The 27,001-nt window shown below is 33.5% G+C and overlaps 1 protein-coding gene across 1 annotated transcript; it reads left to right on the top strand.

Annotated features, from left to right (window-relative positions):
• On the top strand, nucleotides 1–26,755 carry Hpgd (15-hydroxyprostaglandin dehydrogenase). Its single transcript, XM_047547926.1, has 7 exons — nucleotides 1–296; nucleotides 563–686; nucleotides 3,891–3,997; nucleotides 11,927–12,023; nucleotides 21,997–22,073; nucleotides 24,397–24,560; nucleotides 25,732–26,755. The coding sequence occupies exons 1-7, from the start codon at nucleotides 204–206 to the stop codon at nucleotides 25,868–25,870; spliced, it is 801 nt and encodes a 266-aa protein (XP_047403882.1). The 5' UTR covers nucleotides 1–203; the 3' UTR covers nucleotides 25,871–26,755.
• Nucleotides 26,756–27,001: the final 246 nt, after the last annotated feature.

Here is a 27,001-nt window from a genome sequence, read left to right as displayed (position 1 = left end):
AGAGGGGAAAGGTCCCGAAGCTCAGTGCTCAGGGGCAGGTGACACAGTGCGGGTTCCCCAGCGCTGGCTTGACAGTTTCATCCCCGCCCACTGGCAGGAGAGAGCCGGGCCAGGCCGCACGCGAGCGCGCAGGGGGCCATAAAAGCTGCGGCCGCGCAGAGACGCGGAGCTCGCCCACCGCCCGTTGCAGCTGCGACCACACCATGCACGTGAACGGCAAAGTGGCGCTGGTGACCGGCGCCGCGCAGGGAATAGGCAGAGCCTTTGCAGAGGCGCTGCTGCACAAGGGCGCCAAGGTAAGCGAGGCTCTCGGCGGCTGGAACTTATCTGCCCACCCACTCTGAGGCTTGCCCCACCGCCAGAGGGGCGCCGGGCGTCCTTGCCTTGCCACTTCCAAAAGCTGATCAGGCTAAGACCCTTGAGCGGACTCGAAAGCGACTGATAGAGAACCCGAACTTTAATCGCCTTACTTCAGGTCTAAGAGGGCATCGTCTTGTTTATTTATTGTTTGGTCTATTTCTTGAGCTGCACAAGACCTTGATGCCTCTCCTCTTGTTTATAGGTAGCGCTGGTGGATTGGAATCTTGAAGCAGGTATGAAGTGTAAAGCTGCCCTGGACGAGCAGTTTGAACCTCAGAAGACTCTCTTCATCCAGTGTGATGTGGCTGACCAGGAACAACTGAGAGGTAAGTCTGAGGAATCAATCCATCAACTGGGAACACTCCCCGAACAAGCAACAACCTGAAGGCAGAGCGGGCAAGAGAGCCAGCCAAGGCAGAGAGCCAGCCCGTCTGGCTACCTCGTGCAGCAAGCTTCAAAGTATGGGTTAGACTGCTGTGTTTCCTATTGACAACCCAATAGCCATAAAAACCAAGGAAAGACAAGAAGGCTTGAGAAGTTCTTTTATTTTAGTCATCTGGCAGCACATAATGTAATCAAACTCCTTTGTATATTCAAAGACAGGGCTGCTACAGTAATTTTGTTTTGTTTTGCTTTTTGTTTTTTCCGCAATCCCACAGTGCTGGGGATTCGAACCTGGGCCTTGCGCATGCAAGGCAAGCACTCTACGTGATGGGCTATATCGTCAGCACAACAGTAATTATTAAATAGTCGAAGTTGCAGACCGAATTTGGAAGTTAAAATCAGGAACTGTGGCAAACATCTCTTAGAAAGCTGGAAGATGTGAAGTCCATTGACAATCAAATGTCACATTATTTTTTTTCTTTAAACCTATTGGAACAAAAGTTAAAGAATCATGGTCACAGATGTGCTAGATGTTTGTAACCAGATATTCTGTTTTTCATCCATGAGGTGGTAATTACTAATAACTATACAATGTTAGAATTGCAGAAGAAAAGTATCAGCCTTTCCTCAATGCTTTCCTGTTTATCTACTTGTGAAATATCAGGGATAATATTAGCATAGACAATAAACAGCCTTAATTGTATAGAATGCCCAGTAGATTTGCATGAAAAAAAAATTTCCTGGGAAAAATAGAAAAATAAAATATTTGTATTTCACAAACTTGTATTCAAAGAGACTAAGTTACTAGGCACATTTTTAACCCAATGGTTAGAAAGCTTCAATAAAATTTACACTAATGTTCCTATTAAAAGGGACACCAAAGGTTGAATTGTTTTTGAAATGTTGGTATATTCTATAAAAATGAAAACGGACTGGTGTGTTTAAAAAGTGTACCTAAAGTTAAGGAAAATATTTTCTTTTTGTAGTTGTAGATGGACACCACACCTTTCTTTATTTTATTTGTGTATTTTTATATGGTGCTGAGGATTGAAACCAGTGCCTTGCACATGCTAAGCAAGACCCTGCCACTGAGTTGCAGCTCCAGCCCAGGAAAATAATTTTAAAGGAAATTTTGTAATTAAAATCTGAAAGTGATAATAAAGACCTATAATACAGGTTACAAGCACAAGTGGAACGGATCTATAAACAGTGCTAATAGAGCATATTTTGCCACAAGATAATTATGTTGATTGCACATGATATTTTGGCTCAAGGATAGAGTCATGTCAAATCCCAGCATTCATGCTGGTAGAAGTCTAGATAATCTGAAAGCCATTTTTATCTCAATTTATGTGGTTTCACACATTATATTTAGTCTCAATTATTTTGTTTCCCAGTATGTAAAATCAGCACCTTGACTGTAAACACATTCTTTAAGGATAAATGATTGAGAAGGAAACTACATAATAGGTGACTAGAGGAGGCATGTTTGTCCCAAGAAATCCACGTGTTGTTTGGACATTATTATTTGTATCAAGGGAAATTGTGGCGCTGATTCTGTCAATTTCAAATTTTAATGTTGCCTATACCTTTTAAAACTGTTTAGACATATTAAAATTTAAAAATGCTGAGCTGAAAGGTTTTAGGAATTGATATAGACATAACTTATTTCATAAATTAACAAATTGCAGCACAGAGTTTAAATAAATTATAATGAGTAAGTACCATGACTTATATAAAATATAGGTCACTTGAGCCCAGAATTCAGTGTGATGTCAGAAATAATATGATTAATTATACATTGGTGAAAGCAGGATATAAGGAATGCACTAGAGACTGGAATGAAGAAAGCAAATTAAAGAAAAATTAGACACACCTATTTAACAACCTAATTTCCCATAAAATGGGGCTATGTGTGTAGAGAATAAAACGTACTCAGCATGGAAGGGGAAAAATAAGGAAACATTAGTTTCCCTGGATGCCTGCTTCTGAAACTAATTTGAGATCTTAAGAAACAGTTGAAATTCTATGAGAAATTTTTAATTTTTTTTCCATTCTAGTTCAGTGAGTATAAAAGTTTTTATATTAGAAAGTGGACAATGTCTTTACCAATTAATTTGCATACTAATGTATTCATTTGGGGACTGATCAATACATGTCTTCCAAATATGTTTGGTAGTTGTTAATTCCAAGAATTGGTTTCTATCAAAATAAAACTTGTGTCGATGAACTTTTTAAAAGGAACTCATGTGTTAGCCTGGAGATATGAGAATAACCACAGTTGTTATCTACAATCTCAAGTGGTGTAACTAGAATGAATGGTCAAAGGCCCACAGAAACAGTTTGAATCAATAGAGCTACGCGTAAAAGGCTGCTTTGAGAAATAATGAATTTCTCAGTACTAAGGTGGTAAAGCCTAGTTTGTACTGGCGAAGAGATTTTGTAAGAATTGGATATTTGATTGGACAATGTAAGGAGTAGCATTCGGGCCTTAGAATCTATGCAGATTTACCTTGTTACACATAGTTTTTATACAAACTAATAATATAAAGTAATAAAAATGAGAAAGAAAAAATAGTACATATGGAGGTTTCATTAATCGAATGAAATCAACTGAATGAAAAGGAAACTTTGATTTCCTAGGATATCCAAACTCCCTAAAATGATCATAATGGATTTGGAAAATAAGAAAACTGGTATTAATACAACATCTTATGAATACAATATGCCTTATTTTAAATGAATGTCTGTTATTGCCATGGAGCCGCAGTAACTACTTAGGAATACAGCAATGCTATCTGACAAAACAGACTTCAAAGAATTTTTAGCTTAGGATGCTCATTTCTCTAAAACTTACTCCACAAGTTACTGCTTATAGAACTTTAGTGTACATATAATTCATCAAAGGATGTGTTAAAGTAAAATACTGACAGTAGGTAAACGGTGTCCACAAAATTCTGCATTTCTAACGAACTTCCAGGTAAAACTGATTGATGCTGCTGGTCTACTTACCACACAATGAGCAAGGAATTAAGGCATAGCTTATGAGTATAATTTTCTATAAAGGTAAATAAATAAAAAACTCATTGGTTCTGATTTAAATGTATATATGCAAAATAAAAATGTATCTATATGTCTTTTTTTAGATACTTTTAGAAAAGTTGTAGAACACTTTGGAAGATTGGACATTTTGGTCAATAATGCTGGAGTGAATAATGAGAAAAACTGGGAAAAAACTCTGCAAATTAATTTGGTAAGCTATCTAAGCCATGTTAATTGCCTGAAACCATTTACTGACATGATGCTTATAAAGAAAATAAGACATCGTTATATTCAGAGAAACAAAACAATGACCTGCAACATAGAAAACTGAAAGTTAAAGAAAGCTAGAAAGAAAGCCTTCCTTTTACAAATGGGAAGATATTTGAGACATACTTGTGAAAATAAATTTGCTTAAAATATTAGGAGAAAATAAAAAAAATAAAGTTGCCAGTTTAACTCAGGGTTGGCATACTCCAATCCATACCTCAAAATGGCCTGCCATCTTGTTTTTATATGATCTGCAAGATAAAAAGGAGTTTTACGTTTTAAACAGTTGAAAAAATAATACTATGAATACATGAATATATGAAATTCAAATTTTAGTATCTATAAAGTTTAATTGGAACACAGCCACAGTTATTTGGGTTATGTATTGCCAATGACTACTTTCGTGCTTTAATGGAAGAATTGAATATTATGACAGGGATCCCATGACTTGTAAAGACTAAAATACACTACCTGGTGCTTTATAGAAACAACTTCCTAAACCCTAACTTATTTATTTAAAAAATCAATCTTAATTAAATACTAGAAATGTAGCAGAAAACAAAGTTTAAGTGACAATTGAACTTTGTAGTTAGTAAGATTTTTATACTGAAAGTCAGTTTGTGGTGTGTCTGTAATTTTCATAATGTTTTATGATTATTCAAATTATAGAAAGGTAAGATAAAACTATAATTTTTTTCTGTTTTATCCATGTATTTCCAGTTTGTCGATTATCTTATTTTACAAACACCTTTAACATAAGCTATTTGGTAAAACTCAAACTTTAGCTATAACAAAATGTTAGATGAACTTTACATGGGATCACCCTGCCTTTGATAAGTTTATTCTTTGTAGTCTTGCAAAGTAGGAAAATATAAAGTACAATGTGACCACTGTGTGTGCCTAAGTATATAGGGAGTAGCCTCCAACCTCATGATATCTTCCTAGGAGATTATAAACTCATTAAAAATGGGAACTGGTACTGTTTTTTGTTGTTGTTGTTTTGTTTTGTTAGTCTTTTAGGTTTTTTTTGTTGTTGTTGTTGTTCCTTTCCCAGTAACCAGCACAATATCTTGAAGGTAATGCTTAGTCAATAAATTTTTGTCTTAAATTGAAATACCCATGAAGCAATTACTTAACTGTAACAACTTGCTGGAGGTAATGAAAATTATACCACCTCATGAAAGAGATGAATCTGTAAACCTCACTTTGATAAAGGTACAAAATGCTCCCCAAACTTAACAAATTTCTAAATTCCCTTAACCCTGAACAAAAGGTGCTACATTGTAGCAAACACCCTCCTTTCATCTCTTTTAAAACTTTGTCTACAATGCTCCTGGTTCATCATATTTGAAAATTCCTTTAAAATCTATTTGTGAAGTTCCCTCAAAATCTTTCTAGGATTCTGATTGCAAATTAGTGTGTTTGTGTGTGTGTGTTGTGTGTGTGTGTGTGTGTGTGTGTGTGTGTGTCTGAAAGCTCTTTTACCTGGTTTAAGACAATTCTATGATTTTCTTCTACTTTAGCTGGATAATACAGTGAAATAAATGAAATATTTTCTGTGAACCATACATCTCTTGACGAAGTCTTCCTTTAGTGTGGCATATTAATATTTAATTCACCATTGAACTTTTTTAGTTTTTACCTAATGTAATATTTATGTCTCTGCTTATAAATGATATTAACTTATAATTTTCTTTTTGTATAGTGTTCCTATTTGGTTCAAGTGTCAATTAGACTTTTACTTACTTTTGTCTCCTTAATCTGTCAGTTTCTGAACAAAAGGTATTCACATATCAAATGAAAAATGTCAGTTTGCTTACTTCTTCCAGTAATTCTGTCAGTTTAGACTCTACATATTATAAACTCATAATGTTCAGAGCCTCAATTGCAGTGATTATAAATTATTAATCTTTGTTTTGTGTTTAAAATGTTATACCCAATGATTTTCTTTTGATTCCCCTTTACTTAGGTATCTCTTCTTATTTTCCTTTATTTCAAAAATATAAGTAACATTTATATTACATCTGTCTCTGGCTGTTATTGTGAGATCTTATTTTTTAAATTGCATCTGGGAATGCATTTTTATGTTTGTGAGTTTAAGCCATTTATATTTATTTTTACTTTAGCTTTAATCATTTTCTGTTCATAAGAACACCATACTATTTAAATCTTTAATTACTACCCCTGGCTTATTAAAAACCATAATTTATCACACTCTTTGTTTCCTGATAAAACAAAAATTTTGGATATACAGTCAGTTGAGAACTGTAGCAATTTTAAACAATGTTTTTATAAACTTATGTCACTTTCCCAAACCACATAAAAGGACAAGAATTTTTTGAATCTAGCTATCCCAGTGAAAAAGCACAAAATTTACACAATATTGTTCTCCCTTCAGCCTTACTACTTATACTTTAACAGTTTCACGACATGTATTATTCTAGATAGAGGTCACCTTGATATAAGGATCCTTTTTACAGTGTGCATTTATAATGAACACCTACTGGGTCTTTTCTCTGATTCAGAAATCAACTGTCAGTGTGCAGTGATGAGAGTTAATACAGAGAAACTTGAAAATAGTGAGACAGTTATCACAACAATATGGGGTTCAAATGATTTGTATTCATCCATCTAAGAGAGCATATTTGCTTTAACAAAGTCTGAGAGAATGAATAAGCACCTGCTCCAAGCTGGAAAGTACCTACATCATGTGTAAGTAGGAAATTCTTGAAGACCAGGGTATTTTTAATGTGATTTCTTACAACTAACTCTCTTGGATTCTTCCCCATTGAAATTAAGGTAGCCTGAATTTTTGGTGAGACTCTGCTGACTTAGGCCACTTCTTTGTTTAACTTCAGGTCTTGATGGCATTTAGTTAGATTTACATAGAACAAGGCATAACCTTTGTTACTCACTCATAACTTCAAAATTTGTTACTTCCCCTGCTACCTACACCCATTGCAAATGTAAATTCCTTGTTTTTTTTTTCAACTTTATCATCTCGGTTAGTGTAATGCAAACATTTATGTGTAGTTCATGTAAACTTTGCTTGTTTGTTTTTTAGACTCTGCTGTGTATACAATCTGCTTTCTTGGTCTTATGTTATTTCATGTTTGTTCTTTTGCATGTTTTTCCACATTACTTCCCATTTCAGAGCATCACAGAGTTTACCTCACCACATATCTCTCCTTTATTTTTTAGTGGAGGTTGTTGAGGATGGAATCCAGGGCGTTGAATGTATTAAGCACAAACCCTACCACTGAGCTATATCCCTTATTGTATATCACTCCCTCTTCTGAAATCTTAAACAGCATATTTCTATGATTCTCATAGGATGTACCATTTAAAAAATTTTAATAGAATTCTTTTAATTCATATGCAATTTATGCTAGTAAATCACAAACTCTTATAAGATAAAAAACTATCGTTTTGTGTCCTCAGAGAGTAGAAGTTCAATTAATATTTATTAGATAAACATTATATATTTTGCATGCATGGATATTCATTTCTGTGTTTTAGTACAGTGTTTAGGTGATTTCCTAATACATCAGTGCTGCCAAGCAGTGTCATCTGTCCTTCCACTTTCATTATTTACCAAACTTACTTCTTCCTTATTCTTTACTCTGCTGATCTCACCACTCTTCCCACACAAAAGAAACACTAAACTTCTCAGTCTTGTTTCACTAGGCTATTCTATGCTTCCTCCTCAGTCTGAAGCTAGAAGCAGCAGGGTTCTTTATAACTGCTCAGAATTCTCAAGAAATTTTCAGGAAAAAATGAGCCTTTGCAACTATTGAAAGTCATTCTGGCAGAGGTAAAATTAACTTTGAATATTGATGATTGTGTAATATTTTAATTCTATAATGTGATTCTTTAATTTTTTGAAACTTTAATAAAACAAAATAATTCATCCCCATTCAGGTGGAAATTATCTAATCTGGACCTAGAATGAACACATATTGAATACTTTAGTACATTCAAGTAAAAATTAAACAAAATAAATATCTGTTGCTGGTGATTCCCTCCACAGACTACATTAGTTTTGCATAAAGATTTGTTTTGCAAAAAGGTATGCATTTGAGCTGGGCATTCCTGTAATCCCATTGGTTCTGGAGGCTGAGACAGGAGGATCTCAAGTTCAAAGCCAGCCTCAGCAAAAGTAAGGCACTAAGCAACTCAGTGAGAACCTGTCTCTAAATAAAATACAAAACAGGACTGGGGATGGCTCAGTGGTTGAGTGCCCCTGAGTTCAATCCCTGGTACCACCTAAACCCCACCCCCTCTCAAAAAAAGAGAAAGGTATGCATTTGGAATTAGTCAAAACTTAAGTTCAGTCCTGCATCTACAATTTATGAACTGTTATTTAATTTCTCCGATGTAGAATTTCCAAGTTTGTAAAAGGGGAAAGATAACCTCCCTAACTCTGAAGATGGTTATGCTTAAATAAACTATAATTTATGTGAAGCATCTAGCACAGTGCTACTTCATAATATTTATTCAGCAAATTGTGTTTCCCCTCCCGGTATCAAAATCTACATTTTCTCACTATCTCAGTTTTATGAGAGCTTCCCCTGATTTCCTCTACCTCTAATGAGTAGTTGAGGAAATGGATAGGAACATTATTCTTACATGTGCTCCCTTTTCATGTGTCCTAAAACTGTCGATAGCAAATTAAATTAGTAATTATTTCCCATCATTGCTACTCTACAATATTGAAATATCCAGGTGACCTATCTTGGGACAAGTTTGCTAAATTATAAGTAGCAAGGGGGGATACAGTAATATTTAGTGCTAAAACCGGAAAGAAGTGGAAAAATTTGAACATTAAAGAAAGGATGAAAATGAGTTTCAGAAAATAATAATCATTTTTGTTAATATTGTTTGAGAACTGGGCTGGAGAAAATGTAAGGACCCTGAAAAGCAAAGCTGCATGATTTAGATGTCTGAATATTTTTTAGTACAGTACACTGCAAAAACAAGTAAACTAAGAGGAACCACTGAGTGGAGGGAGATGAGATAGGGGAAATGGAAATGAAGAAATGACAGATTGAAAATTTCAGTAGTGGAAAAAAAAGTGTGTGTTTGTGTGTGTGTGTGTATGATATGTGTGTGTGTGTGTGCACGCACACACACATGTGCCCAAGAGCCCATCTTTTTATCATAGGAAAACATGACACTTGATAACAGAGTTCAATAAATAGACTCTTACCATTTAGTCACTTATGTTTACTACTAGAAAATTATTTCCAGTGTAATTTATAAGAGTGGAAGTTATGAGAGTGATTTTAACTTACAGAATGGTATAATTAGTGGAAAAAAAACAAGATTTGGAATTTAACCCAATTACAATTTCAGTATTACGGGTAAAAGTTGTCACTTATTAACTGAAAGCATAGAGTAAGCATGTGTTGATTTGATCATTTTACCAAAAATTGAAGAATTTCTTTACTCTCTATGTGACATTAGATATAATATTTTTTAAGAGTCAAGTGCAAAATTTTAACTACCTTCAGAAAGTGGGCTAAAATGATACCATAGATTCAAGTTATTTTGTGTTTGTATCTGAAAATGACTGTAATTTTCTTTTTTCTAGATTTGTGACATTATAATGGCCTGATCTATATGATATATAAACATTGAACAAGGACAAAAAATTTATCAACAAAAATATTTTACTCTATGGTGTTCTAACAAGTTCGTGTAACTGTGCGCATGCATGTGTGTGTACATGTGTATGATCTGGGAGAGGGGAAAACAAGGTTATTGTACAGAAAAAGATGTAAAAATATCACAACCAAAGATTTAGACCTGTCTTGTAGATTCATTTCTTAAATTGATAATATAAGAGAAAAATAGTCCCTTGTCCTCCTCTACCAAAGAAATAGAAATAAATTTTGCTTCAAAAATGTAAAATAAAGCTTAAATCTTTCCCAATTTTTAAAATCTGGCTGCATTTTATGTTGAAAACACAAAATCAGGGTGTCAGCAAAGCTGTAAATACCTGAGAATAAAAGCATAGTGCCAATGCATGTAAACAGAAATTCTGTTCAGACATGCTGAAGACTTGGGCAGAAACTAACAGAATCTAACTGACTTCAGTAATTTTAGCCATCTACATATTTTCTTTCTTATATAAACAATTAATGCTTTCTTTTTTACTTTTCAAAGGAATCATGTGAAAGATTTTATTCATTTTCCCTAAGCCTACTTAATATCAAACTGACACATGGCTTAAGTAAATAGAATCTTCAATTTCTTCCTAATCTACTATTAGGAAGGAGAGGCATCTCTGAATACTTGTCAAGAACACTCCAAAAGGACCTTTTAAAATAAAAAAGAAGGTAAACACAAATATGTGCCCTCAGTTTCAGACGTATTACATACTGAATCATTTTCTTTGAAGTATTGTACAGGATGAAAAAATAGAAGTTAAGATGTCAACAGAAATTTTCACTTTTTAAAAGTCTGAGCTTGAAGACAGAAGGGTTCTCAAGTGTAGAAGGAATAATAAGGCTTCAAATATCAGTTTTAACTCACAGGTCATTTCTGGTGTAGTGAATTCTTAAATGGTAAAATAAAAACAGAAGGAATTCCTACATGTAGAGCTAAGAGGCTAAATAGTAAACAACCAAAAAGCCTTACTCAATGATTAATAAAATTTATAGACATTACTGAAGAATATGTGTTCAAGTAACAGAAAATCTCTGCTCAAACTAGATAAAGCAATTATGTGACTTCACATAACCCAGGAGTTCAGGATTATTTGATACTGAACATCAGTGATATCATTAGGACCTACTGTCTTTTCTTCTCGCCCACCTGCCATCTTTTATGTTAGCTTCTTCTTCCTGATGTTAGCAGTAGAACTGTCTGTTCCATTCATCACACATATACAAGCAATGCAAAGAGAGTAATATAACTATTTCTTCCCAATTTTAAGAACAACAAAAAAATTTCTCAGCAGCATCCTGTCCTTCACCCCACCACCCCCACTTCCAGCTAACTGCCACTCAGGTCTCACTGGTAAGAGCTGGGTCATATGCTGTCTGAAACCAGCCATTTTCAAGGAGAATGAGATTTCTGTGACTGCATTAGATTAATCAGTATACACACTGAAACTGGAGAGATCATCTTGTGCTGTTTTGGGGCGGTGGTATCATTGTTGTGGTAGTTAGTGGTAGTGGTATTGGGGTTGAACCCGGGGTGCTTTACCACTAACCTTCATCCCCAGACCTTTTATTTTTTATTTTGAGATAGAGTCTTGCAAAGTTGCTGAGGCCAACCTCAAACTTGCAATCAAATTATAGACATGTGCCCCAATGCCAGCACCTTCTACTGTACATGGAGACAATGGTAGATAAAAGAGCAAATGGTATTTTTATTCAAAAGAAAAGAGGAGAAAATGAAAATTATAGTAAATTAAGGGTAGCCACTATTCTATATTCCAAGATCCAAGATAACTGAGTGTGCGATGAATGTGCGTATCTCCTATTTGGATATGAGAACCACAGAGAGAGAAGGGTAAATAAATTTTGTGTCCGCTATTCAGAAAAGAAAAAGAAGGCATAGAATTCTCAAAGGATACTGAGAATTGAGTTAAATTTACAAAACACTATTGGAATCCAACCTTTATAATAAAATCTCATATTGGGCAACTAAGTGAAGTAAAGTTTTGTAGAAACATGACAAACTACAAAACGGTTAGGCAAACCAAGGAGGGAATCCAGAGTCAATGACTGCCTTTAAAACAAACAAAATCACTTTCATTGATAACACTTGCAGAAATCTCACTAGATGTATGAAATAACAACAACTTTGGTATACAATAAAGACTAATGGCTATAATGCTTTTCCCATTTATCCCTTTGATTAGGTTTCTGTTATCAGTGGAACCTATCTTGGTTTGGATTACATGAGTAAGCAAAATGGAGGTGAAGGCGGCGTTATCATCAATATGTCATCTTTAGCAGGTAAGGACAATTATATTAACAGTTGTGTTTTGTTATTGATAGTTTGAACCATAAAAGTGAATCTTGAAAGTATATTTGTCAACTCATGTTTGAAATTGAAACTTTTTTATTTTTTGTATTTGTATTTTCCTACGGATATTTCTACTGCATAATATTCAGTATTGGAACTATATGCTTATTTTAAGTTGCATTTTTAAGTTACTTTACTGCATCACTGTATTTTTTTTAAGTTTTATATTTTCCCCAGATTTAGTGTTGTTCAAAGGTTATTGTGATGCATGTAAAAACAACTTTGATCAAGTAAAAAGTACTAAAGTAAAGTTAAGCCATCTCTATTCTTATGCAATTTTAGTAAAAGTATGTAATTTTAAAATATGGTGTATATAGTGGCTGGTATATGCTAAACTTCTATAATAAATAGACCCAAACATGTCATTGTTTATGTACTGTATAATGACCTTCTTACGCATGTAAAAGGTCATTCCAAGATCCTTGTTGCAGGGCACTCTGCTGCAGGTAGTCGTTTGTAAAACTTGGGTGACAGGTCTACATCTTCAACATTGAGACTTTAAGGATGTTCTGAAATTAGAGGACACCTTTCTTTCTAGCAGAAAGAGGAAAAGAACATAGAGGAGGTATAGTGACTCTTTCAAAATCCATAGCCCAATAATGGCAAACTTCACTTCTGCAAACATTCCAGTTATAGAACTTGATCTCATGGATCCCATTTGAGAAATACATTATAGCTGTGTACATAAGAAAAAAAATGATTTCAGTGGACAGCTGATCATCTGCCACATAGAATGCTGACGTATTGATGCCTATAAGCAATCCAAGACTTTATTTCATTCAAGAACAGTATGATTTGATATCAATTGTTATCTCATTCCTTAATGGTAATTATAAACTGCTGACAGGAATCTTTAGAACAACTTAGCCAAGTGACTTTACTTTTAAAACTCTAGGAAAAGATCATTAATGATTCTTGATGCATTAGAGTGAAATTATGAGGTTTAAGAAGTCTGGTCAATATCAGAAAGAAAATCTGAACTATTCATCTCCAAAAAGTAGAGAGGCTTCCTTAAATTGCCTGTTTGGTTTCAGACAGTTTGGTGATTCCAGAGTAGAAATTCACCACCACCTCCCATCCTGTCCTCCTTAAAACCCCAGTGGTATTTGGAGAGTCAAGTTTGGAGGCACCTATGACTGAATCAGTGTCTGAATCTCAGCATTTTTCTCATGTCTCTAGAAATCATTGTCAGATGGTACTTAAGCTACTATAAAGCTGCTGCTAAGAGACATTTAGAAGTCTCCTTTACAAGTTCTGAAAAAAATAGAATAATTTCTCATTTTCTGGATTGCTTCAAGTAAAAATGACATCTCTAAAGCTATTACAAACCTAATTCTGTAAATCATTCTGGATAATCTGGTTACTTTTCCTAATAGGACATGCACTTATGAATTATAACTTTTCAAATAAAAGGTGAAAGCATGAGCAATACTTGAGAGGTGTGTGCTCTAGAGAGGACCAAGTTTCAGGTTCTGGACTTAGCCCTAAAGACAAAGTTATAGAGCTAAATTTATACTATTCTGAAAGAAAATTATTTTAAAACTGTAAGAAAGTGATGTAAGTGATTAGAGAATTAAAAAGAAATATTTAATATTTTCTTAGAAATGTAAATATACCAAAACCTGAGGGCTGTGATCAAAAGATAATTCTGTGGATTCTTATATACAGCTATGAGAGCTAGCAAAGCTTGGGGAGCCATGAACACTATACAGAGAACCCCTTACCTTTTTATCACTGAAGGCACTGATTATATTCTTGGGACAGTTGGAAAGCTTCAGGATTGAATCATTTTAGGACTCTCTGGGAAAGATTCTATATCTTACAAGGAGGCTTACTTGCCTCAAAGAGGAAGAATAGGAGGATGTAATGTAGTACTATTGCCTTTTATACAATGAAAATATTTAAATATATGATAAAAATTAACATTTTTATTGAGCACTTACTATTTACCTATGTATTAACTTTCTGTCACTATAATGAAATGCCTGAAATAATTAACTTATGAAGAGATAAGGTTTATTTTGACTCACATTTCTGGAGATCCTACTCCAAATTAAGATATTCCTTGACTTTGATCCTTTGGCAAGGACATCATATCATGGCAAGAGTGTGTGGCAGATGAAAGCACTTATATCCTGAGCCAGAAGCACAAGAAAGAAAGGACTGGCAGTAACACAATCCCTTTCAAAGGCATGCTCCCAATGACCTAAAGACCTCCCCAAATGACTCCATCTCCTAAAGATTCCCCTGCCACCCAATAGCACTACCCTGGGTTCAAGCCTTTACTATATGAACCTTTGAGAGACATTTAGTATCCAAAGTATAGCAACCTGGTGCCATTTTAAAGACAACGCGTGCATTATCTCATGATTAAACTTTCCATAAAATCTTAAACTTTTGCCTGATTGGATATACATTGTAAAGTTCTTCAAATATTTAGGGCATTCACCAGAGTCAAAAGTCCAAACGTGCCATTGAAAAGAATAATTTAAGGCTTAGAATTTTCTTATCTATTTTGCTTCTTATCTAAGAGCTTGCTTTATCACACTATCCGCCCCTGGGAGTTAATTTTCTTACCTGCCTCATAGTCAATATTTGGAAGCATGTATGAGTCTTTCTCTATTCATGTAAATACACTGATGAATTAGTATAAATTCAGTGATAAGATTGTTTTGGTTTCAAATTACCTTTCTGGTATTGTTACAATAATGAATATTATAGCATTCCAAGGTTTTTCTTCCTCTGATTTTTGTCCCAACATGCAAGGCAACCTCCTAAAATGGTTAAGTATTTTATCCACTGTGCTTGGTTTGTTATCTTTCCTCTTTTATTCTTATCATCCTCCCTTCATAGTGCCAACCTCCCCACCCAGATTGTCTAAACTGTTTCCTTGTTGCCTTTGGCCAATCTGTAGGATCCCTACTACCTCTCTTTCATTAACATGCCTTCATCTCACAATGAATCTTAAAACAAATTGCCTTTTATCTGATCCACTAACCAAGAACCTCTATTCTTCCCATAATGATATTAGTTTGATAAAAAATTCAGAATATAATATTAATAAAAGAAGGAAGGAGGATACCTCAGTCTTTACCATTTTCTCATAAATGGTATCAACAATTTTACGCCCTTGAGTCACAGCCCATTGGTAGTGGTTATGGGACCAAAAGAAGCTTTGGGAGATTATCAAAGCCAAAGTTCTTGTAATGTTTGTCTTCTGTTTTCCAAAACTTCCTTCCTTATTGATTTTTTTTCTGCTCACTCTAGTGAAGGCATAGTCATTAGCAGTATTCATCTCAGCTAGGGTCTATCCTTGTGATCTCTTTCATTGATTCAGCAAAGTCCTTCACTGTTGTAGTAAAACCTTAAGTTGACATACTGGTTTGGGCAGAGAAGTTAATGAGTAATGGCCACTGACGCAGACAGAGTTTCAAATGCAATTAATGGGTTTAACAAACAGAGGAGTCAAGTGGGGAGAGATTCTTCAGCATACTGAGGGATGACTATGCTCAGGTCTGGAATTCCAGAAGTTGTTTTCAACACTGTTGACCACATGGGCTCTTATATATGAATTGTTGTTTATAAATACAATATACAATCAGGCACTCATGTTGTCACATTTATCCTTAAATATTTTTTTTAAAAGTTGAAAGGAACAACAGAGAAAAATGAAGTCAGTTTAATGCAGATAAATAATGGCTCTTCTCTAAGACACCCTGTAAAAGTCAAATGTGCTTCTTACATATTTAGTTGCTTCAAACTCTTGGAAAGAAAAATAATTGTCACAGAAAAGAAATTACCCAGCAGTCCTTTTCAAACCTGCCTACATACTGAACTACTGAGGTCTTGGTGTTCCCTAGGGAAATTCTCTATATCTCAGAAACAAGTCACTCGGTGATATTTTGTGAGAGATACCATGAGGGTATTATTTACACAGAATTTAAAACTTTAGCAACTCAAGAAAAGACTTGAAAATCATAGACATTTTTTATTGTGCCTAAATAACAGCTGGTGACATGTCCACTTGTACTATGGAGACTGATGTTCATTTTACTGTCTTTAGATAATTAGGAAGACACATATTAGAAGGAATTAGTAGGAAAGGTTAAATATTTATTAATGAGTCTTTTGACATATGTATGAAATATTTAGCTTCTCTTAGTATGGGAAAGGGAGAGTTATTCGGAAATAGTCTTCTAGAACAGAGCTTCTAAAATTTTAATGTACATGAACTTTATTACTCAGGGACTTGGTCAGATGCAGATACTGATTCTGATTCACTAAGACTGAGGGCAGTTCTGAAATTCTGTTCCCAGGTAATGTGGATACATGGGCCACTCTTTGAGAAGCTAGCCTCTAGTATGCTAGGGATATTCTTTGAGTGGTTAAGAAAGATCATCTCAGTTTCCTCTGATAGCAGCACAGGCGATGACTGAAATTTTAGGAAGGAGGATTTAGAAAGAACACTAGGGGCAACTTTCGAGACTTATCACTGGAAAGTACCATTAGATGTATCTCTCTGGAAAGACTTTTATTATAAAAGATATACTGGTGATGAAAATTTATGTCACTTTTTAGTGTCTTGTCACACTTTAAAGCCTAACTTCATGGATGATTTAAGAATGAAGGGGAAAAGTATCATCAGATAAGGTGTTCTGTTATGTGGAATATAACATAATGAGCAAGTCCAGCAGTTACTCTGGTTATCTTCATGTACATAGGTAAATAGTTCCCACTAGTTCTCCCTTTTCCCTCATATTAGAGAAGTGGTGGTTAAAAATAGATGAATGGGTAAGCAGTTTCTTTTTTGGTTATTAAAAAAAAAACGTGGGAGATTTATATTCCTGTTTTTCTAAAGCACAGTCACTGAGCTCCAATAAGCAGCTTCCTTAGATGCATTATTTGTTTTCCTAAGTTGAATTTTTTTTAGCATTTCTATATAGTTCATTTCACATGATTTCTATTCATTTAGAAGCAAATGTTTGCATATTCAGTATACTTACCTTGTCTGAGGAGATTTTAGGTTTGTATAAAATCTTTTTAAGATTTTTACCTTCTATGAGATACAGAGATTAAAGTTGTCTCTTTACATATATGGAGAGAAAGAATTTTAAGACTAGACCAACATGGAAATGGACCTCTCACTCTGCCTTGGGCTCTAGAGATTGAGATTTGGACTACTTATTGTCATGTCTTTTGGTAGTTTTCTTTCCTTAAAATATATCTCTGCTGATTCAAAACGTTTGATAGGAGTGAATTCATTTCAGAACTATGTGTTAGTACCATCAAGTACAGGGTATAATGAAAACATAAGTATAGTAAACTAAATGCATATAAAGAGGATTTGCCACTTTATCAAAATGTTATTTCTTATGCTATTTGATCATTAAAAATTTTTCTTTTACCAAGAGAATAAGAAGACAAACCAGACTAGGAGAAAACACTTGCAAAAGACATATTCCATAAATGACTGTCATCTAATATATAAAAGCCTTAAACTCAACAAAAAGGAGATTTTAAAAAACAATTAAAATGGGTAACATCCACTTCATTAAAGATACTATACAGATGGCAAGCAATTCTATGACAATATGTTCAACATCATATTTCACTAGGGAATTGAAAATTAAAACAACAATGAGTAAATAACCCTATAAACTAATTAAAATGACCAAATCCAGACAATGTGAACCCCAAATGCTGGTGAAGGTGTAGAGCAGCAGGATTCCCATTCATTGTTTGTGTGAACGTAAATGGTATAGCTACTTTTGAAGAGATTTTGACAATTTCTTACAAAACTATTTCTGTAATACAGTCCAGCAATTAAACAAAGGAACTTCATATTTATATCCACCCAAAAACTTGTACTTGGATGTTTAAAGCAGCTTTATTCATAATTGTCAAAACTTGGAGGCAGTGGATAGAGACGCCATAGTACATTCAGACAATGAAATATTCAGCACCAAAAAGAATGAACTCTCAAATCATGGAAAGACATGGAAAACCTTAACTGCAAAATAATAAGTAAAAGAAGCCAATCTGAAAAGGCTGCATATCATATGATTTGAATTTATATGACGTATTTGAAAAGGCAAAACTATGGAGACAATAAAAAAATCTGTGGTTGCCAGGGGCTGGTGGGAGGGAGGATGTGTTACATGTATTTATGTATGTATGTACATATATACATACTTTATAATTAAGTAATTTGCAGCTATTTTAAGTGTTTTATATATACAAATGTGTGTGTATATATAATGTACATGTATATACATTTTTTATACATATATGTACATATATATATATATATATACACACACACACACACACTAAACCACCATTGGATAACTATGTATATCTGTGTATGTGTGTGTGTGTGTGTATATATTTATATATAATACGCACATATATATACATATATATATACAATTATATATTCTATTGAAGTGTTCAAAAGAAAGCCTGATTAGAATGATTTGTGGATAAATGGGAGGTAAGGAAGGAAAGGGGAGACAATGAATGCAATAACTTTTGAGGACTTTTTATTGTAAAGAAAAATGGGGTAGTAGCTAGATAAAGATATGAGACCAAAAAAGTTATTTTTAGGCAGGTAATTCTGAAATCTGTTCAAAGATAATGATTCTCATTTGATTCTGCCCTTGATACTAATGACCACTTTAAACCTCTTAAATATTTTTATCCTTAATTTCTATGACACAGCACTTAGCTTCTTTTTTCTTGCCTCTGCTTGTTCCTTCTCTCTTTGTTCAAACATCCTCCTGTACTAGAGATAGCTGCCTTGTGTAATCCTGTAGGTTATGACCTTTAGAAAGCTTAGGGTGCATGATTTATATTAACTACCATATGAAAGGTGTCCCCAGAGTCATACCATGCCCATCCAGCACAATTCAGTGTACTGACCCTGATTGCCAACATCAGAACACAATTTTATTTGAAGCACATAGAAACAATATTATATGCTGATGTTATGGGTCTAAGGTAAGTAATAGAAATAGAGTTACCCAATACTGAAGCTAAATCACATAATAAAACACACTTTCAAAGAAAAAAAATTGATCTTGAGATCTGTTAGAAAATGTTGGATATCTGAAAAATTTCACCTCCTACTAAAATTGTGAAAAATAAAGAAGAAAGAAAAATTTCTTTTCTTTCCCTATTTATCCTGATTTTCAACATAGCAAATGAAGGTGTAGAAAGCAAATTTTGGATTTTGAGTGAGTTAGCAAGTTATGGAGAAAGCACTCCAGATCACCAACCCACCATGCATGTTCAAAACATAAGAAGGAACAGATGAAATCTACATGTTTTGGATCTTAAAGGAAAATACTCTGTTTAACTAAAGTAACTATGACTTGACTAAATGTGATCATTGGAAAACAGAATAATACTAAGCTATTGATACACACTATAACATGAATGGACCTCAAAATTATTATAAGAGAAAGAACTAAACCAAAAAGAACTTATACTATGCAATTACATTTATATAAAGTTCTAGAAAATATAAACCATGGTAACAAAGTAGATCAGTGATTGGGTAGGGTAAAAGGGAAATGCAGAAGGAAGGTATTAACAAGAGGTACCAGGAAGCTTTTCAGGTGAATATTTGTTATCTTGGTTGTTGTAATGGTTTCACAGATATGTGCACATGTCAAAACTTTTTAGATTGCACATTTCAAATATATGCAGTTTTTTAATGTCAATTATACTTAAATAAAGCTATAAAATTTTAAAAAAGAAAGCTTAATTCCTAAATGTCTGAAATTGATTTATGTAAGCTTTGATCTGATATTATAAAATGAAAGCAGTACAAGGGAAAACATTTTTTTAGGAAAGTAGTGAAAATGTCATTAGAATGTTACAAGATTCATAAAACCTAATGCCATTTTAAAAATGTAAACAAGTTCTTTCCCATTCTGGTTGAATTTATAATTCTGCTTTAAAGGAAAGATATTATATATATTGTGCTTGCTTATTTCCAAAACCAACAAAACATGTTTGACTTATTTCATCTCTGAGACACCTTGAACTATCTTGGGTTCAGGAATTCATCACTTGCAAATTCGTTCATAATCTGTCTTTGATATGTCCTTGTGTTTTTTTGTGACTTTGTCAACTAGTTTATCTCTCATTAAGGTTCACACTGTATTTCCTGCAGTATGTGAACACTGTCTACAACCACTACATTTGATTCACAAACATTTAAGGAATGGGTAAAACAAGGACTAACATATAAGAACAAGAATCAGTAACATCTGGCTACACCTATTTATTTCCTTTATCTCATATTCCTAATATGCCTCTGAATCCTGTGGAGACATTATAAATTCTTGCTGACACTGATGAACCTAATTAACACACACATTTTGCTTAACCAAAACACCAACAAGAAAACCAACATGTTATGGTACTTTGAGATCACTGGGTAGACACACCATGTGTGATCTACTATCCTCAGGGATTTAAACTGCTCTTGAGCAAACATACTTTATAAATTGAGACCTGGAAGGCACCCAGGGAGTGGTTAAGGTCTGCATTTATTGCTGAACTTTGGCACAACACTCTCAACTGATTGGTGGTGTTCTGAAACTAGTTAACTGGGTGGAGATGAACACTCTCAGCAGAATAATTTAGTATTATTAGCATGACATTTGATACTAATATCATAGTAATCAGAGATCACTCAGAGAAATTACAAATTAAAAAAGAAGTGTGGAGCCGAATTAGCTAGAAACTGAAATATAAAATTGATTCTAAAGTTAAATTTGATAGTTGGTCTTGACAATAAATAAGAACTCTTGATAGTAATAGTTACTGCAGTGAAATAGGTTTTTCTCGTTGTCCTTTTGTTTCCTTTGAGAGGATTGGATTAGACCAGGAATTAAGGGAGAAAAGAAACTGAGTATACTATAATACTGATTGTTTTTTGTCCAGACCATGAATTTAATCATGGTTAATTAATTAAATTTAATAATTTAATTTATACTATTATGTATATATATATATATATATATATATAGGGAAAATTAAAAATCTATGTTGTTATTGACTATATAATTATGACAGGAAAGAAAATAAGACCATAATTTTTATTTCTGTGTTCTTTTCCTAAGTCATGGAGCAAGAAGCTTACCCATATACTACAGACCTACATCAAAAGATGATTATTTTTAATTTTATTAAACTCTTAGAGTCGTTACATGTGGTCACTTGAGGCAAATTGGTGACAGGAAACTGCATACTATTCCAAGTCTCCAAAGCAATTCAAAATCCCTCAACCATTTGGACGCCTTAAAAAACATTTAATATAACTGGGTGTAGTGACAAACACCTGTAATCCCAACTATTCGGCAGGAGGAAGCAGGATGATCACAAGTTCAGTGATTTAGTGAGACCCTATCTCAAAGTTAAAAAAATAAAAGGGGTTGGAGTGATGTTGTTAAGAGAAAGACCTCCCGCCAGGGTTCAATCCCACCCCACCCCTGAAACATGTTGAGTATATACTTTTTAAAAAAAATTTGGACTTAAAAACTGAATATTAGATGGTAATTTACTGTCTTTAAAGATGATTGTCCGCTTTAGATTAAATTGATTTTCCTTGACTTTCCAGAAAGCCAGGGAAGCAGAAAAACTTCCATATCACTCTTGGTTGCACTGAGATGTAACTTACTTACCATAAATTCTGGACCATAAAGGTCACAAAGAGAAGCATCTATGCTAAGACTATTGAGTTTTACAAAGTCATCAGGTTTTATTTTAATGTATTTTTCCAAATTAATCTTAAACTGAAATGGTCCTAAAATGTTTACTTGCACAGTTATTGTTGGATATAGTCTTATTTTTTTAATCAAATGATTTAAGCCTTTTGTTTGTTTGTTTCAGGACTCATGCCTGTTGCACAGCAGCCTGTCTACTGTGCCTCAAAGCACGGCATAATTGGATTCACACGTTCAGCAGCGGTGAGGATGCAATAACCACAATTTCTCTTTTTTCTTTATATATGTGTATGAAACACAAATTTTATAAAGTAGAGGAAAATAAATTAAGAATTCATTACATCTAGATTAAAGAAGGAAACATAATATTTTACTTCAACCTTTATTATAAAAAAGTTTTCAGATCACATGGAGAACTAAATAAAAGGTATATCATTTTAAAATTAAGTAGATTCTAAACATAGGTATGTTATTGAAAAAATATCTTAAGGATAAATAACAAAGAAATATTGTTTGTTTTTAAAAATTAACTCCAAATTTGAGCATCACCTACTTCAGGCTTCTTAAATATAACATGCAACAGGCTGCAGACATCTCCTGTCACTGGAGATATGATGAAAGGAGTCAGTGTATGGGCCTGAAGGAGGAATGGGACCAGGCATTTACTTGATGGAGTACTCAAGGACAGTGTTTTCTTGGAGGCCTACAGTGTAAGATATTCAGAGCTTAGAAGAATATGTTACTTAATTGACCACATGCTTTGATAGCATAATGTGAGAATGCTTGACTTTTTATAAGGGCAGCTCGAATGGAGCCTTGAAAGGAAGGAGAATATAGGATGAGACAGACCCAAAGATGTAAGTAGAGCCAGACCAAAAAGAACTTAAGGGCTGACAGTGTGAGCTTGAATTTTACTCTGAGTGCAGCTATTAATGGGTCTTTTATGCATAAGAGTGATAAGACCATGTTTCCATTTTAAGAAAACCATTCTACCTGCTATTTAGAAAATATACAAAAAAACACAAGCATAAAAGAGGAAAAAACAATCAAGGTTTCTGGGCCATTTCTCTAGGTGAGAGAGGAGCCAGAAAGGTAAGAAAAATGTTAACAAAATAGAAAATGCTAGCAGTCAGAAAAAACATTTATGAAATGTTTTTGTTCTCTCAAAAAATGAAGATGGGGGCTAGGGTTGTGGCTCAGTGGTAGATCGCTTGCCTTGCATATGCCCTGGTTCAATTCTCAGCACTGCATATAAATAAATGAATAAAATAAAGGTCCATCAACAACTTAAAAAAAAAGGAAGATGAGCAGTTCTTACACTCTTAATTTAAATGAATTAGAAATTATTATTAAATTTGCAAATATTTAATCTTCAATTCAACTTTTTTTTTAACACAGTAAGACAAAACAAAGTAAATCTTAAAGATCAGATATTTCACATGTAGACCAGAAACATCTGCAGTCAATTTTCCTTATTCACAGTAGTTATGTTCTGTGAAGTGCTTATCAACTGAATTAGTGACTGCTGGACTGTTGCTTCTAAGGGAGATAAAGGATTAAGTTCCTGAAAGTCTGTGATCACATTTTAATCAAACACTCAATAATAACCTTATTTTATTCATAATTTCATTTAAATATACCTTACTTATTATATGTTGTATGAACACTGAACTCATGGCTAACAACATTTATAACTTATGCCTGAGTGAACTTTATTTAACTCACAAGCTTTCTCTAGTGCATACCATAGCCTTCTGACACAGGAACACAACTGCATTTCTGCACTACTCTTGAGGGCCATTTTAAACAGCAGAATCACCAAGAAAAAGCATGAAAGTAAGAAAGACAAGGCAAAGTAGATCTTAACCTTAGCAGGAACATATGCCTCTGTGACTCAAAACTGCTTTGAGGATGTCCACAAGTAAGCATGTACAAAAGCTCCACATGTTTAGTTTTCTGGGGTTATGAGTAAATTTTATCAAGTGTTCAAGTGTGCAAATATGGAATTCACAAATAAATAATGAGAATCGACTGTGTTATATTTTACAAACAACTCAGGTAAAATCAATAGGTTGAAAATTAAGCCAATAAATATTAACCTGAAAATACTTACATGGTCTTCCAGATACTGCAGATTATTTAAAGTATCTTTAAAATCAGTTAAGGTCCTAAAATTTTCCAAAAAATTATTTCCAAGCAAATATTTTCTGTTATACAACTGCAATCTTGAAAGAAAGCCTGCAATATCAATTCTAAGGCTCAGCTGCTTATCTTCTGGTTCCTGATGACTGCAGAAGATAAGAGCAACTTATTTTCAGGAATTGTCCAGTAATACTGCTTTTTAAAAAATTAATTAGGTAAGATCTTCAGGAATTAATTCAGTATTTATGTACATGTTCTTTCCCTGTCTTTCTGCTTACCAGTCATTGTTACATAGTTACTAGTCAGAGGATATCTTATTAGTAATTTTTATATCAATCTTTTGAATAACTTTAATTTCAGTTTGTCCTATGCTACACATTTACAAAAGTGCTGAAACCTGGGACCTTCTGCTTCTAATTGGCAGATGGCTGCTAACCTTATGAACAGTGGTGTGAGACTGAATGCCATTTGTCCAGGCTTTGTAAACACGCCCATCCTCAAATCTATTGAAAAAGAAGAAAACATGGGACAATACATAGGATATACAGATCACATCAAGGATTTGATGAAATTCTATGGAATTTTGGAGTAAGTAAAACTATATTTATCTTACTTTGTATAATGAAGCAAAATACTATTTAGACAAGCAATAAAAGTGAAAAGTAAGCTTTTAAATTTGAGAAATAAAAGTAAGCTTCAAGGTTTGGGTTGACAACTCTGAAAGAAAACAATTTTCTCAATTTTTGATTAGAATGTGTTTGCACATTATGAATTTTGCCTTGAAATTATGCCTTGTCTACCTAATTTTCAGGCAATATGTAAGTGTAACCTGTATGAAATTTTTATGGTCTCATAATTAAACATTTTCATAAAAGCAAATGAACACACACATGCACACACAGAGTGAATTGTATTTGAGTAAGAGTAATTGAGGCCTTGACAGCATATAATCATTGCTCTCATGTTAAAGTACTGGGACCTGGGATCAAATCCTGACTTCTCCACTGACTATCAACATATCCATCAAACCTTAGATTCTTCAATATTCTCACATGTAAAATGGGGATAATGCTAAAACAAATTTAGGGACTTCTGAAAGTCTTAAATAAGATGATAAATTAAGGATACTTAAAATAGCTAGCAAATGGTATAAAATAAGATGTATAATAAATGCTACCTATAATTCATTATATTTCCCCTTGAAAAAACATTTGGATGCTTTTAAACAAGCAATCCTTGCAGTGTGGTGACTCAAGCCTGCAATCCCAGAAACTTGGCAGGCTGAGGCAGGAGAAAGGCAAGTTCAAAGGCAGCCTCGGCATCTTCAGTGAGGCCCTAAGCAACTTAGCAGGACCCTGTCTCAAAATTTAAAAAATAAAATAAAAAGGACTGGGAATGTGGCTGAGTGGTAAAGCACCCATGGGTTCAACCAATCCCTGATACAAAAAAAAAAAAAAAAAGTTGTGTCTGGGAAATCTAAATCTACTTACATGATAAAGATGAGAAACTAATTATTTTCTCAATATAAATAATGACAACAAATAGTTCCTGCCAAAAAGACAAAACATTAGGCATGGAATCTACTAAATTTATCTTATAACTTAGTGTTTAATTGAATAAACATTAGAGGTAACAATAACTTAATGACCTATGTTTCATACATACTTTCAAGGTTATGACTTTTTCAGGATATAATTTGAAGTGACATTATATCTCATACATAGTTTTATAATCCCAATGTTTCCTTTTTTTTTTTTAGCCCATCAATGATTGCCAATGGATTAATAACACTCATTGAAGATGATGCTTTCAATGGCGCTATTATGAAGATCACAACTTCTAAAGGAATTCATTTTCAGGACTATGATACAACTCCATCTCATGTCAAAACCCAATGAAGAGGCTGGGGTTGTGGCTCAGTGGTCGAGCACTTGCCTACCATATGTGAGGCACTGGGTTCAATCCTCAGCACCACATTAAAAAATTAAATAAAGTTATGTCCATCTACAACTAAAACAAAAAATTTAAAAAACCCAATGAACATTTTAATCAGTCATAATTGAAAATAATCAAAAATGACTTATATTCAGACCACATCTTCCTTTGAATATAACTTTTTAAATGAAATGTTATAGTCTGAAGCTTTCCTTCATACATCAGATATTTTTTTCTAAATGATTAGCTGAGTCTGTGGATAAAAATTTATGATAAACTATTAAAAAGTACAACTCAAACTAAAGCTAGATTTTAACATATATAGTATAAGTAAGGATTAAAACAAAGGATATTCAAGGAATGTTCTGTTTTCCAGAAAATATTATTTAAATCTGTGGTTCATAAACATTAAAGTTTTTTTCAGAAAATCCTTTTAAAGGAGATACTTGAATTGTTATTTAAATCAAGACAGATGTAAAAAACTCATTTTCTATGTTTGCACTTCAAAAGCAGAAATCTACTTAACAATGACAAAGGTTTAGTAGTAATAATTTTTACTTACATACCATCTTTAAGCTGAGATGAGGCATAGTTTGTGATAAGTAGTTAAGGAATAAATTTCAATATGACTATATCACAAATTAAAAATCTGATGCATGGAAAAATGATAGAAAGTAATTGATTGAGATTGTTGGTTCACAGTTCAGCCTCAAATTGAGGAAAAACATTTCTTTCCTCTTTACTTCCTTTAAGACCTTTGATTGACTCCAAAAAAAATCTCAGGAATGAAACATTTAGTAGTTATAGTAAAAAAAAAAAAAAAAAAAAAAAAATTTAAAATTTTATATGTAATATATGCTCTGTAAGAAAAATGCAAATGTAATTTTTCAGATTAATTCTTTGTTGATTTGTGCCACTTTCAAAAGTGCCTACCTTTCAATAAAACTCCTTTACTCTTATCTCCATAAATTATCACTCTTTTATGTATAGTTATGAGGAGATGAAAACACTATTGCCACATTCACACTGAAAATATTTTTGTATATATGATGAAATTCATACCACCACAGAGGTAACTAGCTGTGATATTTTGC

The sequence above is a fragment of the Sciurus carolinensis genome, chromosome 4, assembly GCF_902686445.1.
Source record: "Sciurus carolinensis chromosome 4, mSciCar1.2, whole genome shotgun sequence".
NCBI classification, from domain to species: Eukaryota; Metazoa; Chordata; class Mammalia; order Rodentia; family Sciuridae; genus Sciurus; species Sciurus carolinensis.
The sequence above is the reverse complement of the archived record's forward strand: the minus strand, read 5'-3'. Positions and strand labels throughout refer to the sequence as shown.

What these genes read in the sequence shown, in the direction of transcription:
- Hpgd (XM_047547926.1), top strand. Translation starts at nt 204, where the DNA reads ATGCACGTGAACGGCAAAGTGGCGCTGGTGACCGGCGCCGCGCAGGGA. An exon ending in TGACCAGGAACAACTGAGAG is followed by an intron (nt 687 to 3,890) that starts GTAAGTCTGAGG and finishes GTCTTTTTTTAG; the next exon opens with ATACTTTTAGAAAAGTTGTA. An exon ending in CAATATGTCATCTTTAGCAG is followed by an intron (nt 12,024 to 21,996) that starts GTAAGGACAATT and finishes TGTTTGTTTCAG; the next exon opens with GACTCATGCCTGTTGCACAG.